We start from the raw sequence: 13,470 nt of genomic DNA on the forward strand, positions 1-13,470 counted from the left end.
GTGGAGAGCCCTCCGTGAGAAATGACTCACATCTGGGTAGGCTCCTCAGGTGCTCCTGGTGAAACTGAGAGCCTAGGGCTTCAAGAAGGGGCCAGACTGGGGAGGGCTGGGCACAGCGGGCACTAGGACCCGGCGCGGCGCGCGGCGGGCGGGGAAGCTCTTGGCGCTCCAGCAGCCTGGCTGCGGCCACTTGTGCGATCCCGCCGCCCCGCACGACATGAGCCGCAGGTTCACGGTCACCTCGCTGCCCCCTGCGGCGCCAGCTGCAGCCGCCGACCCCGAGTCTCGCCGGCATTCGGTCGCCGACCCCCGCCGGCTCCCAAGGGAAGACGTCAAAGGTAGAGGCCGCAGGGGGCGGGGCTGCCGGGGGCGGGGCGAGAGGGCGGGGCCACTGCAGGGTGGGGCGGGGCCTGGGCTGGGCGAGGGCTGCTGCAGGGAGCAGAGAGGAGTGCCGACCAAGGACTTGGGGCGCCCCAGAGGGAAAGGCGAGGGGGGCGGGGCCGGATCCTGGTGGGCGGGGCCACAGGGGAGCAAATGGGGCTAGGAAATGAGGGGGCAGGGGCGAGGGAAGAAGGGGAGAGCTGGAGACGCAGGGGTTGTGTCTGGGTCTCAATGGGAGTAGGCCCAAGCGCTAAGGAGGTGGGGGGCCTTGAAAAGAGGGAGTAGGAGGGAGAGAGAGGGCGGGTACTATGAGGTTGGGGGATTCCAGAGCTGCAGGGAAGCGGGCCTAAGTCGATTTGGGGGGGCAGTTAGAAACGGTTGGGCCCGGAGGATGAGAGTGGAGCCAGGTTGGGTGGGTGGGGTCGCTGAGGCAGAAGCCACGTCAGCGGGTCCTCGATGCCCCGGCGGGTTCTCCAGTGTTCTGTCTCTATAGAGAGTCGGGAACGCCGCCTGGGTATCCTCTAAAGGAGACGGCAGGGAAGTTTGAATCCTGGGCAGCTAGGCCAAGGAAGGGTGCCAGAGGACCCAGTCTCAATGCTCGGGACTCAGCTCCCTCTGAGGGAGAGCTCCTGAAGGGTTTGGAGGAGCTGGCTCAGCTGGAGTTGGGGGGGCCCGGTGCAGTCATCTTGTTATGGAAGTCACGTGCACCTACGGTGGAGAGAGCAGGAGGATCCTCTGGCCTTCAGAAACGAAGTGACATCCTGGTTGCATACAGACTCTCCTCTGCAAGGGTCACTCTCTCTAACTCTGCCTCCCTCCTGTTTGGAAGGAGAGGGGCAAACAGGCTCGGAGTGGCCACAAGGCCGAGAGGAGAGAGCCTTCCCTGGCCGCTAGGGGTCGCTCATGAGCCGCGGGTAAACTCGCCTTGCCTGGAGCTAACACAAGCGTGGTTCTTAGGGGGATCCTTCAGAAAGCTCCTCCAGGTATGGACAACTCCAGTTCTGGACTTCCGGAGGTTCCATTCAGGTGACCCGACCGCCTCGTGGATGTGAACACTCGGGTCTTCTCACTCTCCATCTTTGCTGTAACTCCTCTTGTTTCTCAGTTTGAAAAAACGGCTTCCAAGCCTCTCAGAATCAAGAAACTCAGCAATTTTCCTCTTCTCACCAAATCCAATTATTCCTCATGATCTGGCCACTGACCTCCAGAACTGAACCTGAACCCTGTTACATCTCTCCCCTACCTGTCACCATCCCCCGGTCACATAGCCAGGACCACATCCTCTCTGGCTTCCCGGCTGCCAGCTGGTTCTAACCATCCCTCAAGTAAGATGTCCACCACTGTAGGATAAACGCCAAACCCTTTAGTCTGTCACTCAACTTCCTTCCTCATTTGCATCTGGTATGCCTCTTCCTGTTCAACCCTTGCCCCACCTCCATTAGCCAGGAAAACTCCCACTCATCCTGTTAAGTTATAGCTCATTTCACCTTTTCTGAAATCCTTTTCCCTTCCCCTCGCTCCCAGGAAGAGGTAGTCATTCCTCTTCATCCTACCCACTGGAGCACATTCCCAATGGATGCTGGTCGAAGCACATCAAAGACAGAGATCGCGTCTTTGTATCTTTGTGTCCTGAGTTCTAGACCCAAAGCCTGACAGTGAGTGATCGTTGCTCCTCAGATGAGAACGTGTGGCTCTAGCCTCCTCCTTCTCCTCCCATTTGCCTTTTCTCCTCCTGTTCTTCAGATCTTGGCCTGGGAGGGAGATGTCGGGGACTCATGTCCCAAGGCGATTGCTCAGAGTTTCCATTCATGCTCTCTTAACACACAGACCCAGAATTGGACTGTTCTGATGTCTGTGGAAAAGGAATGTGCGTATCAAATGTTGTGTGCTGTGGCTGAGGCTGTGTGTGCATGTCTCCATGCGAATGTCCCACAGCAGCTTCCATGACCTGTCAGATACCCAGTGAGTCAGTTTACGTGTGTCACTCACTGTGTTGCCAGTGTGTATGGTGAACATGTTGGTGTATAGATTTCTGGTTTTGTCTGTGGGGTGGGCACTTGTATCCAGTTCATTCGAAGTTCCCCTTTGTCTCAAGCCCTTAGATGACCTCAAGAGCTTCCTCCTTGAAGGTCACTGAGTAGGGAATTAGACCAGCGCTCCCAGGGGGAGCTTAACATCTGGTGTCTTTCCCACAGCTGCCCTTGTGTCAGTCTGCAGACAGGAGTCAGTCAGTGAGCAGCTCGGAGAGATGTTCTCCCCACCTCTTGTCCCCAGGCCCAGAGGGAGGGGTGGCAGCGTGCGTGAGGCTGGGAGGGGCTTGGGGAGACTGGTAAATGATGTATATGTGAGCATTGTGTTTTACTGTGGGCCCAGGCTATAGGGTTTGCCCCTTGGAGGGTTCCTGCTATATGACTACAGGGATGGAAAGGGCAAGTGAGAAACTGAGCCTCGGATGTACCCTTAACCCCGGACTGCCCCACATGACTTAATTGTGTCTTTTGGTCATGGAAAGGAAGGTTGATGGTGATCTCCCAGGATAGAAGTAGACAAACTCTTACAGTTCTGAGCCAAGCCCACATCCTTCACCCACACGTCATGCCTCAGCTTTTTAGGCGGAGGTTGGACAGTGGAAAGAAACCCTGGGGTTGGCCAGGCTTACAGAAATTGAGGCTTACCTTTGTGGAGGGATAATAAGATAACTTTTGCAGCCAGGTAGTGGTGGTGCATGCCTTCAATCCCAGCACTTGGGAGGCAGAAGCAGGTGGATCTCTGAGTTCCAAGCCAGCCTGGTCTACAAAGCTACACAGAGAAACCCTGTCTTGAAAAACAAACAACCAAAGATAACTTTTGCTAGGAGATGAAGCAAGACCATAAGACAGGCCACAAGCTCTGTGGTGTCACCTTGGACTTTCCATCCCTGGACCTCAGTTCACCTGTCTGTAGTATAAAGTAGGACGGGTCCTTCCTTCCATTAAAATACTGAAGATGAGTCTATGGCAATAGTCATACTTGTAATTCCAGGAGACTGAGGCAGCCTAGCCTGGGCTACAAAGAAAGACTTTTCTTCAAAATCAAAACAACTTTAAACAACAAAAAATGAGGCAAGAGTTTTTGATGACTTCTAAGAGTGGGCCTCCTCCAGACTCAGACCTCCCCTTTCAGTCTTCATATCTGCAAATTGGGAAGAATGATGGTGTTATTGGTGTGTGTGTGTGTGAGAAAGAGGGGGGAGAATGAGAGGGAGAGAGAGGGAGAGGAGACCATGTACATGTGCTGTCCAATTGTTTTCTCCACCTTCAGTCAAGACTCAGAACCTCACTGCCCACCTCAGCCCAAGGTGAGCCCTAGGAATCTCCATGACAACAAACTGGTTATGAACAGGGCTGCAGTTGCCATGGTGACAGCTCTCTCTCTCTCTCTCTCTCTCTCTCTCTCTCTCTCTCTCTCTCTCTCTCCCTCCTCCCTCCTCCCCTCCCCTCCCTTCCTCTCTCTTTCTCACCCCCCCCCCTTTCCTCCTCTCTTCTCAATGAACCAGAGCTGTCTGGAGGCCCAGCTTCCCAGGCAGGGTGACGGTGGGGTTGAGATACATGAGAAGAAGTCCCAGATTGGAAAATAGGGAAGATAGGCTGAGTCTGCAGGGGAATAGGGGGCTGTTGGGGTGCTGTTGCCATGGTGACGGGGCTGCAGCCTGTTAATTAAGCCCCTGGTTGCCATGGAGACGGTGGTGGTTGACGTGCTCTGCTTCGAGCCCTATATGTGTGGGGTGTGTTATGCGCTGGACTCATCAACTGACTGCTAGGATTTGGGTCTGGAGGATAGGGCATGCAGGGAGCAGGAGGAGGGGTGAAGGAGAGGCCTTGGGGTCTTAGGTCCATGACAGGAGATGGGTGGGTCATGGCAGTGATGCTTGGTGATAAGGATTGGGTACAGCTGGGTCTTCCAGCTTCCCCCGGACAGCCCTTCTCCTGGCCTGGTGGAGAAGGCCTGCCTAGAGCTTGGGATGCTGGGTTCTGGTCTCCACTTGTAAATTCAGCCCACGAGGAAAATGCCTCCCATTCCATTTCCATTTCTAGACTCCAATTTCATCATAAGTGGTAAGTGGAAAAATAATTTATAAAGTCCTTTCTTGCATCCCAGTCCTCATGTGGTGGGAGGCAGCTCCACTGAGCTCCTCTCTGAGAAGCACAAGGTGGGGGATGAATTTTGGAGACTCTGAGTTCAAAAATAGGAGCCTGCTTGCTGTCTCTTAGGTTGCTCTATCCAGGGGCTTTCCTCCGCTGTCCCATCTTCCCAGGGCTCTGGTCCTCTGCATGGGGAGGGTATGCTGAGTGGGCGGTCTGGTTCTTGGGCCTCAGAACTGAAGGCCACCTCTTATTGGCCAAGGCCAGGCTGGTCATGTAGGAGGTGCTTGCAATGAGTTTTCTGAAAGTCTCACCAGGAAGGCAAGGAACAGGTCCCAGCTTCCTTGGATGGTGTCAGTTGAAGGGCTTGGGGTTTCCCTTTGGGATTCTGCCCTTGCTTGGTCTGGACCCCCTGGGAACAATGTTTTTTCCCTTCCTTACTTTGCCCTGTCTGGCTTGGCACTCATATGTAGACCAGGCTTGCCTCAAACTTGTCATGAGAATTCTGCCTCAGTTTCCTGATAGGTAAGCACTGCTACAATCAGCCAGATAGGTGGCTTCCTCCCACCCCACCCCCAAATCCTTTGTGGTGTTGGGGATCAAACTTAGGGCCTTGTGCATGCTAGGCAAGCTCTCTCAAACAGAGCTATATCCCAAGGCCTCCTCAGGAAGAGCTCCATGGTCTTAATCCAAGACTCACAGAAGACAGATTACTCTTCACTTACAGATGCTGATGCTGAAGTCCAGAGAGAGGGAATAAGTAGAATTCTGCAACAGAGGGTAGGGTGGAGTTAGTGTTTCCCACATCCCAGGTGGCTCTCCAGGTCAGAGCTCTAGTGAGGATTGACAATGAGGCAGTAGGAAAGGGCAGTCACTCTGGCCGTCACCTATTTTCTGGAGATCCTTATGTCTTTATAGACAGGTTTACTCCCTGGAAGATCAGAAATGCAATAGCACCAGGCCATAGATGAAGAAGTATGCCCCTAGGGGGACATCCCAGACTGGAGATTGCTGGAAAACACCTGACAAGCACACTTCATGCTTTACCCCTTTACACATTTCTACAGAGTAATACAGGATAGACTGTAGTATGCTAGTAGTGTGGTGTGTGTGTGTGTGTGTGTGTGTGTGTGTGTGTGACTGACTCTGGGACAACCAAGGGTACCAAATACTCATACCTTCTTAAAAATATTATAGTGTTATTCTGTATGTGTGCAAAATGTGTGGACAGAGGACAACTTGCAAGTGTCAGTTCTCTTCTTCAGCCATTTGGGTCCCAAGCGTTGAACTCAGGTTGTCAGGTTTGGTTGTAAGTGCCTTTATCAGTGAGCCATCACACATCTCCCAAGTGCTCACATCTTGTCTGAATGGTTAACTCTCCATCCTAACAGATTAGCTGGGTGTTTACAAAACCAAGCGGTGAAAGCACCTTGTTGTTGGTGAATTCCTCAGAAGCATCCTTTGAGTCCGCCGTGGAAGACTCCACAGTTGGTCTCGTCTGAAACCATTGGTGCATTCTACAGTGCCAGCATGGCAGTTGACTCTGTCCAAGGTCCTGAAAATGCCAGCACTGTAAGCTATCTCTACAGATACAGGAGGCCTTCGGCTCCATCCAAGAGGCCTCTCATCTTTGAAACCTGGACATAAAAGAGGGAGAGCCCATCCGAAACTCAACCCCTGTTAATTTTTCTTTCTTTCTTTTATTTATTTTTGGAGCAGAAAATCAGAGGCAGCTGAGCAGCGCAGATATGATTGTATTCTTGTCTCTTTCACTGGAGGCAAGATCAATTTAAAAGAGGTTCTATTGAGGAATGACCTAAGTTGGAGTAAATAGAAATGGGTTCTAGACTCAATTCTGCCATTCATTGGCTTTGTGTTTATGGGCAGTCATTTTCTGTCTTGGGTGCTTAGTTTTTTTTCATCTATGAAAGGTAAGATGTGCATTAGGTAAGTTCTTCTGCCCTGGGATTTTGAGGACTCGAGTCAGGAACCAGTGTGACTGTGAAGCTATTTCCTGTACCCTGATGGTATGTTTAGATCTCCCAGATGCAAAGGGTCTAAATCTCAGATGTCGCTTTCTGCAGCGTCTCCACCATTGGCTCAAGTCTGGACTCTAGGGTTGCTCAGGGGTCTGAGGGTAATCGAGCTTCTGGGGCAGGGTCTGGCGGGGAGGAGGAGAACAGGAGAGCATGTCAGGTCTGGAAAGCCTCAGAAAGCAATCCTGGATTAGGGGATTAAACACACCCGCCCCAGTAGAAAATCTGGTCCCCGACCGGCAGGCGGCCTCATTCTCCCCTCCCCCCCACCCTGTTCCTGGCCAGCCTGAGGCCAGCCTACCCTCCCTAGAGGCTGCACCATCTCAGGTGGAAAGAGACCTCTCTGCTGCTTGCTCCTCACTGCATTTCACCCATAGATCATTCTACTTCAGAAAGCCCCTGTCTGTGGTGTGGACTCCAGGGATTTGTCTTAGGGTAGGATGCTGAGACTCCAACCAGCCTGAGCATCGTGAGAGAGTTCACTACAACTCCTCTAGTGGCAGCCACCGGTTTAAAAACAGAATGGGACAGATAGACCATTGACCTGAGGCCCCTGGGACAGCACAGTACCTCTTCCTTCAGCTCCAACCTCTAGGACAGAGATCTGGGAATGGGTCTGGTTTTCCTTCCAGGCCTTCTTGCCTCACCAGTTTTGTAGACAGGTTCCCTGGGGCCCTTACATTCCACAGCGCCCTCCCCTGCCACCTCGGTTTCCCACATGTTCCCTCCAGGGGTCAACTCGGACCCCCAGTCAGGGAGCCGCTGCGGGGCCGCCTCCCCGCGGCCGCGACCTAGTTCCCTGCCGTTATTTTTAGGGCGCGGGATGGCACCTGCCCACGTGCCGGGCCCCGCCTGCGCTGGAGAGTGGGGGGAGGCTGCTTCTGCTCTAGGAAGCAAGGGCTGCGTCCCCCGCAGCACCCCCTCATCCCACCCGCGCAAGCCCCCAGTTTTCCCGCGAGGGGGCCACTGGAGCTCTCTGTCCGCCCCTCATCCCCTCTCCTTCCTCCTGCTCCCCCCCAAAACCCGCCAGTGGCTCACGCCTCCTGCATACGGGATGAGGTGAGCAGCGCCGCTGCTGAGAGGGGGCGCGCGCGGGTGTGAGCGTGTGTCCGTGTGCGAGTGTGTGTGCGCCGGGCGGGCGGGCACTGCAGCTTCTTCCTCCGTGGAGCGGAGAGCGAGCGAGAGAGCTCGAGCAGCGAGCGCCAAAGGCGGGCAGAGGGGCGCGGGCGAAACGGTGCAGCCATCCCAGGGCTAGAGCTGCGCAGCCACCATGCTCAACAACCTGACGGACTGCGAGGACGGCGATGGGGGAGCCAACCCGGGTAAGCAGTGGTCCGGGGGCGGCGGGGGAGGGGGCGGCGAGGAGGAGGACAGCTTCGGGGTTAGAGGCGGAGCGGGGGTGGGGGGACGCCTCCTGGAGAGAAGAGCCTGATACTGACCCCGACTGCAGATGCGGGAGGTAGCCCGGAGGCTTGCTCCATTGGAATGCGCTAGGCGCTGTCCGAGGTTCTGGAATGCGCCGCGCTCCGAGGCAGATTGGGGACCCGGGATTGGGATGATCCGCGGCCTGGGGCCAGATTTTGATTAGCTAAACCCGAGGGGCTGTTGGAAGGGGATGGAATAGCTGGAACAGGGCTGACGTGCCGTTCGACGGACAGGAGGGAGGCTCCATTCCCGGAGAGGGGACCCGGGCGTCCTGGCGCAGAGCAGGGCTTCTGGGGGTGCAGTCTGCTGCAGTCCCTCGCTCTGAGCTTCAGGGAGTGATGGATCTGAGGTTTGGAGGCCGTCTGGGTTGCGGTGTTCCCATAAGGGGATACTTGGTGCAACCAGGACCCCCTCCCCCAAGGCTCCCTGAAGTCCTTATCTTAGCCTGAAGCTACCTCGTCTGTGGATTTTCAGGTCTGCTTTGCTGGATTTCCTCTCCCTCTCAGTTCTCAGTGGGTTCCTATTCAGGACAGGAAGCAAGATCCCTGCTTCCCTCTTTCCCCCTTCTCTTGGTACCCCGGGGCAGCAGTGTGGTTTTCAGGGCGGGGCAGGGGAAGTCTTTATAGTTAGCTCTCTTAATTATCTTAGTGAGGCCTCAGAAACGGGGTCCCAGCAGCTGAATTCCCAGCGCCGTGGTGACACTGCGGACTCGCTGCGGTGGGTGCAGAGACTTGCCAGAAGCTGAGGGGCTCTGGAGCAAATCGGTGCTGTTCCGGTTCTCCGTCATCCTTCACTGCCGGGTTTTTTTTTTTTTTTTTCTGCTCCAAGGTCTTGGGGCCAGCCACCCCCTCGGGCTCCCAGGCCCCTCGCCGCCCCCCAGCGGTCTCAGTCATCCATCACGGCTGTCAGCCGCCCCCAGCCCCCACCCTTTAGTGGCGCTGCGTCCCCTGCGCACTACTGCATCTCAGAGCCTTCAAATGTTCTCCTAGGCATTGCTTGACCCTCGGGGCCGAGACTCCCACAGACCTCCCCAGGAGATGGCCCAAGGCCACAAGAACTGAAAGCATGATCTCTTAGATACTAGCAGGTTTGACTCCGAGGTCGAGGTCGTTGATTTTGGATCACAGTCAGGGCCAAGTGGAGCAGTGGGAAGGCTGGGGGCACCAGCATCCCTGGTCCTTTGTCAGCGACACCCCCTTCCCATTCCCCCACGGGACTGAGTCCTATGCAGGGGACACAACTACTGCTGGGCAGCTCATCCATCTCTCCAGTGACCCGGGGGTCACCTCATCAGGCTTTGCTCCCTTGGCTGCAGGGGGAGGGGGTTGTAAAAGTCTAGTCTGCGGCAGCTCCAAGCATCTTGAAGCAGTGTTCCAGGAGCAAAGGAAAGGGATGTCACTTCCTCCCAGGATCCTCCTCAGATACCTCCACTATGAGACACCCCTGCTCCCCAGAATGGGTTCTGAGGATTCCTGGGCACCTGCTTCCCCACCGACCTTCACTGGACCTCTGTGTTTCTTTGGGGTTGCCAAAGGCCCAGTAAAGAGGCACATGCATGGTGGGAGCAGGGTTCTAACTAATAGTTCTTTCCAGTTCTCAGGACTGTTCATTTCTAGACACCAAGTGTAACAGGCCCATCTGGAGACTTTCTTTCTATATATAGACTCCAGCACTTGGAATTAGAGTGGTCAGAACCTGGTCAAATAGTCTGCATCTAGAGTGGGAAGGTCTCCCCCTGGACTCTTGGTGACGGTGGTAGGCGGCACTAAAGACTTCCTGAGTCTGAGCAAAGAAGGACTGAGTCCCCGACTCTTGAGTCTAGATTCCTGGAACTATATGGAAAGAGTCGGGTGTTGACCTCAGGGAGAATCTGAGGGCTCCTCTGGGCCAAAGAATATTCCCAAGGATATTGTCTTTGGCTTTCAGATCTCCTTTACCTTTGGGGTCTGACGACCCCTTTCTCTCCCTAAGCTGCCCTGGGGATTCCCTATAGGTCCAGTCTCTGGCCCCGGGGGAGACTCCTTAGCCAGCGCCTGTTTCCTCCAGGCGAGCTCTGGCCTCGGCAGCTTAATTGAAAGCCGATTCAGGCTGAGAGCTCCCAGGGGGCGGGGATAGGGGCGGAGGCGGGGGCGGGGGCGGGGGCGGGGGCGGCTCAGCCTGGGTCTGGCCTGCCTCTTGCACCTCTAGGTGCTCCCTCAACACCCAGACTCCTGGCTCTGGGGAATCAGGACGAGTTTCCCCTTTGCTGTCTTGCTCCTTGAGAACGCAGACGCTCACTCCCCATCCCCCTTAACTAGTAAGCCCAGCATTCCAGGCTGGGGACAAAATCAGCTCTTGGCTGGTAAGGCCGGGAGCCTGGCGTCTGGCCCAGGCAGCGGATGGAAAGGCGGGACCTAGGACAAGCCTACCAAGCTGCCCCCTCCCCCTGCACTCCTTTCCTGGTCGGGTTCGGGCCTGTAGTCTGGCTCTGCGCGCTGCGTTACATAAGCGGCTGCGGGCGGGCGCGTGGCCGGCTCGGCGCTGCGCGGTCGGTCCGCGCTGTCGCCATGGAGACTGGTGCCTGGCCTCCTAGTTACGGGGTCTCCGGCCAGGATGTCCCCCTTCCAGCTGGTTAAGCGCCATTCGCTGCGGCAAAGAAGGAAGGCTTGAGAGCGGATGTGGAAGACAGAGGGGAGGGGCTCTTCTGACAGTGGTCTGGGACCTAAAAGAGGGTGCATCTAAGAAAGGCAGCCAGCTTACAGAGCAGCCCTTAAATCTTGCAGCTAAGGGAAGGATGCGAGATAAGGAGTCCAGGCTGGATGTGTACCAGGTGTGCTAAGTGGTAGTTGCAATAGTAGCGGTAGGCACATAGTATATGTTATTTCAGTTGACTCCATAGCCATCCTATGAGTTAGACCAAGTTAGTATCCTTTTGCAAGGGGAGAATGACTTGCTCAGGCTGGAATCAGAGCTGGAGAGGCTGGCAGTGAAGCTCAGCCCTTACCTGAACCACTAGAGAATTTTCTCTTACATCCCATTAGCTTTTCTAGTCCTGATTATCTTGTGACAAGCACAGAAGGCATCTGGTCAACATTTAAAAAAAGACAGGCCGCATCACCCTTTCATTTCTCCTGGTTTTCTGATTCCAGACAGATCTTTTCAGATTCTGAGGTCTGAGAGGGAAGCCTCGCAGAATTTTCCTCCTAATACTGTTTTCTGAACATCTATTACATGCTGGCTGTCATAGGGAGGATAGGCCTGTTATTCCCAGGAACTTACCCGGGTGAGAAGAGAGAATGTCTGGTGGTCTGGTCAGGCATCCAGGCATTTCTGCCTCAGTGGGCAAGGTGGAGGTGGGTGTCTTTTGGAGCAGGTGCTGCTCCCCCAACTTTCAGACAGGTTGGGACACATCATGCTCTTGGAAGGGGTCCCTGGCTGGGTGACTGGAGAAGGTTCTAGGAGGCAGGGAGAAGGGTGCAGATGTTACATAGGCAAGAACACAAAAGCTGAGGAGTAGGAGATTCAGGGCCACAGGGCCTCACCTTCTCTTGGAGGGCCACAGGGCCTCACCTTCTCTTGGAACTTGGACAATGGTGTTTCTCCCCGGAATCCAGGAAGATGTCTGCTGCTGGGACTTCAGCCCTGGTGCTGAAGGACATTGGTGACTGGAACTGTCCATGAAAATATTACCACAGAAACTCTGCACCAACAGAGTTTCTCCTTGGCTTGTTGCATTTGGAGGGAGCAATGCCCATGAAAGCCGGGGGTAACCATGCAAACCTGCATAGCAAATGTGCCAAGCCAAGGAGGTGTGCAGTTACCCTGGGGCCCTTCTGGTGTGCAGTATCTTTTATGGGCATCACTCCCTTCTCGTGCCCAGGAAGCTTCTGGACCCTGCAATGGACGACCCTTGGCTAAATTCAGCCTCTTCCCCACCCCACACTCCTGCCTTCTGCACTTCAGTTCATTAAGCTGTAACATCGTCCCCCTCATTGACCCATGCTAGGAACCCCAGGCGTTATCCCTTCCCCCTCCCCAGACATCTGGCACAGCAATGCTTCCATAATGCTTGGTGCTTGAGTCTTTCCATTGCCCCATATTGCTGTGACCTAGGTCATTGTCAGCTGTCGTCTGGATTATGGAAATGCTCTAGTTGCTGTGTTTTCTCACCTGAAGCCAGAAGGCTTGCTGCAATATTCAAGTCAGGTCATGACACTCTTGGGCCTGAAACTTCAATGACTGTCCATTGTCCTCTGGATGGGGTCCAAGCTCTTCAAGATGGCCTGGCACTTCTTTAAGGCTCACACTACCTTGAGTCATCTTCCCCCAAGCCGCTGTTCATTCCCAAGCCCCAATATGCCCCCTCTTAAGACCCTAGCTAGATCATGCTTCATTCAGCAATAACCTGTTCTGCTGTTGGCTTCCACATCTGGGACACCAAACACGCTGTTCTGGGTTCTCTCCGCCTGGAACACCCTCCTGCCACCCTCCCAGTCTAGCCCTTACTCATCCTTCAGTTCTCAGCTGACGCGTCACTTCCTCTGGGAAGCCTTCTGTGCCCTCTCAGGCTGGGCTGCATGCCCTCTCGCATCCCCGATGTTCCGTTTCTTTCACAGATGTTAGCAGTCCTGTCTGCTGCTTCTTCCCTGGCGTTGGTTTGGTCTCTAAGGGCGGCGATAGTGTTTTAGGCTGTTCGGTTCCTCCTCTGACTATTCTATTGGCACACGGTAGAATGACAGTGAAACGGGGAGCCAAAAGGGTATCCCTAGGCGTTCAGGTTGCAGGGTTCTCTGCTGTCTTCCCTATAAAAAAATCACACATCCACCCACATACTAAGATGGGTTCATTTGTATCCAAGAGGAGAATTCTGGAGATTCTTAAGGTGTCATGGTAGATGAACTAGGATCGGATCTCAAGAACAGAGAAGGGCATACACTTCATCAGGCACTCAGAACAGCCAGTAGGAAACTGGGTTCTTCATCCATGCTGCTAAAATCATGCAAGAAGGCAGTACAAGCCCAGTTTTCTCCAGCACATGACCTGAGGCTGCAGGCATTAAAGGGACCACATAGCTATAGTCAGGATGGATAGGGAACAAGTGACTGTGTCACACCCGACTCCTCCTCTTTTCAGGTGATGGCAATCCCAAGGAGAGCAGTCCCTTCATCAACAGCACCGACACAGAGAAGGGAAAGGAGTATGATGGCAAGAACATGGCCCTGTTTGAGGTGGGCTGCTTGGGCTACAGCTAGTCACGCTGGCTCATCAGTGCTCCCTCCCTCCCTCGGGAAGAGGAGACGCCTCTCCATTCTTCCCTCAGGTCCACCATCTTCCCCGGCCTCCACAGCCCTCCTTGGTCTTTCCTGGCTTTACCTCATGGTCCCCTGCTCTCCTCTCCTTTCTCACCGCCTCCTTCTCCTTCCCTCTGCTTCCTCTTCCTCGGTTCCCATCGCATCCCAAACTCAGTGGCTTGAACTTTGTCCCCATCCCCTACATCCAGCTCACTCCAGTTGCTGCCTTGACCTTCC

At 54.7% G+C, this 13,470-nt stretch overlaps 1 protein-coding gene and 1 long non-coding RNA gene across 3 annotated transcripts in view; one reads left to right on the forward strand and one right to left on the reverse strand.

The window, feature by feature from the left end:
* The first annotated feature begins 200 nt into the window (after positions 1-200).
* Positions 201-13,470, forward strand: part of Slc12a5 (solute carrier family 12 member 5) — a 38,345-nt gene continuing 25,075 nt past the window's right edge. The window contains exons 1-2 of one of the 2 annotated variants that reach the window (XM_040732989.1): positions 201-338; positions 13,076-13,170. In XM_040732989.1, coding sequence (XP_040588923.1) covers positions 218-338; positions 13,076-13,170 — 216 coding nt within the window. In that variant the 5' untranslated portion in view covers positions 201-217. Of the gene's footprint in view, positions 339-7,434; positions 7,861-13,075; positions 13,171-13,470 lie in introns of those variants that run through there. The other variant, XM_040732990.1, reaches the window with a different exon arrangement.
* On the reverse strand, positions 6,183-7,337 carry LOC121134518. The gene is made up of 2 exons (XR_005871609.1): positions 7,109-7,337; positions 6,183-6,663 (listed from the first exon to the last, which is right to left on the reverse strand). It is a non-coding gene; the product is annotated as an uncharacterized LOC121134518 (long non-coding RNA).

The sequence above is a fragment of the Mesocricetus auratus genome, unplaced genomic scaffold (assembly GCF_017639785.1).
Source record: "Mesocricetus auratus isolate SY011 unplaced genomic scaffold, BCM_Maur_2.0 Super-Scaffold_100028, whole genome shotgun sequence".
Lineage (NCBI taxonomy): Eukaryota > Metazoa > Chordata > Mammalia > Rodentia > Cricetidae > Mesocricetus > Mesocricetus auratus.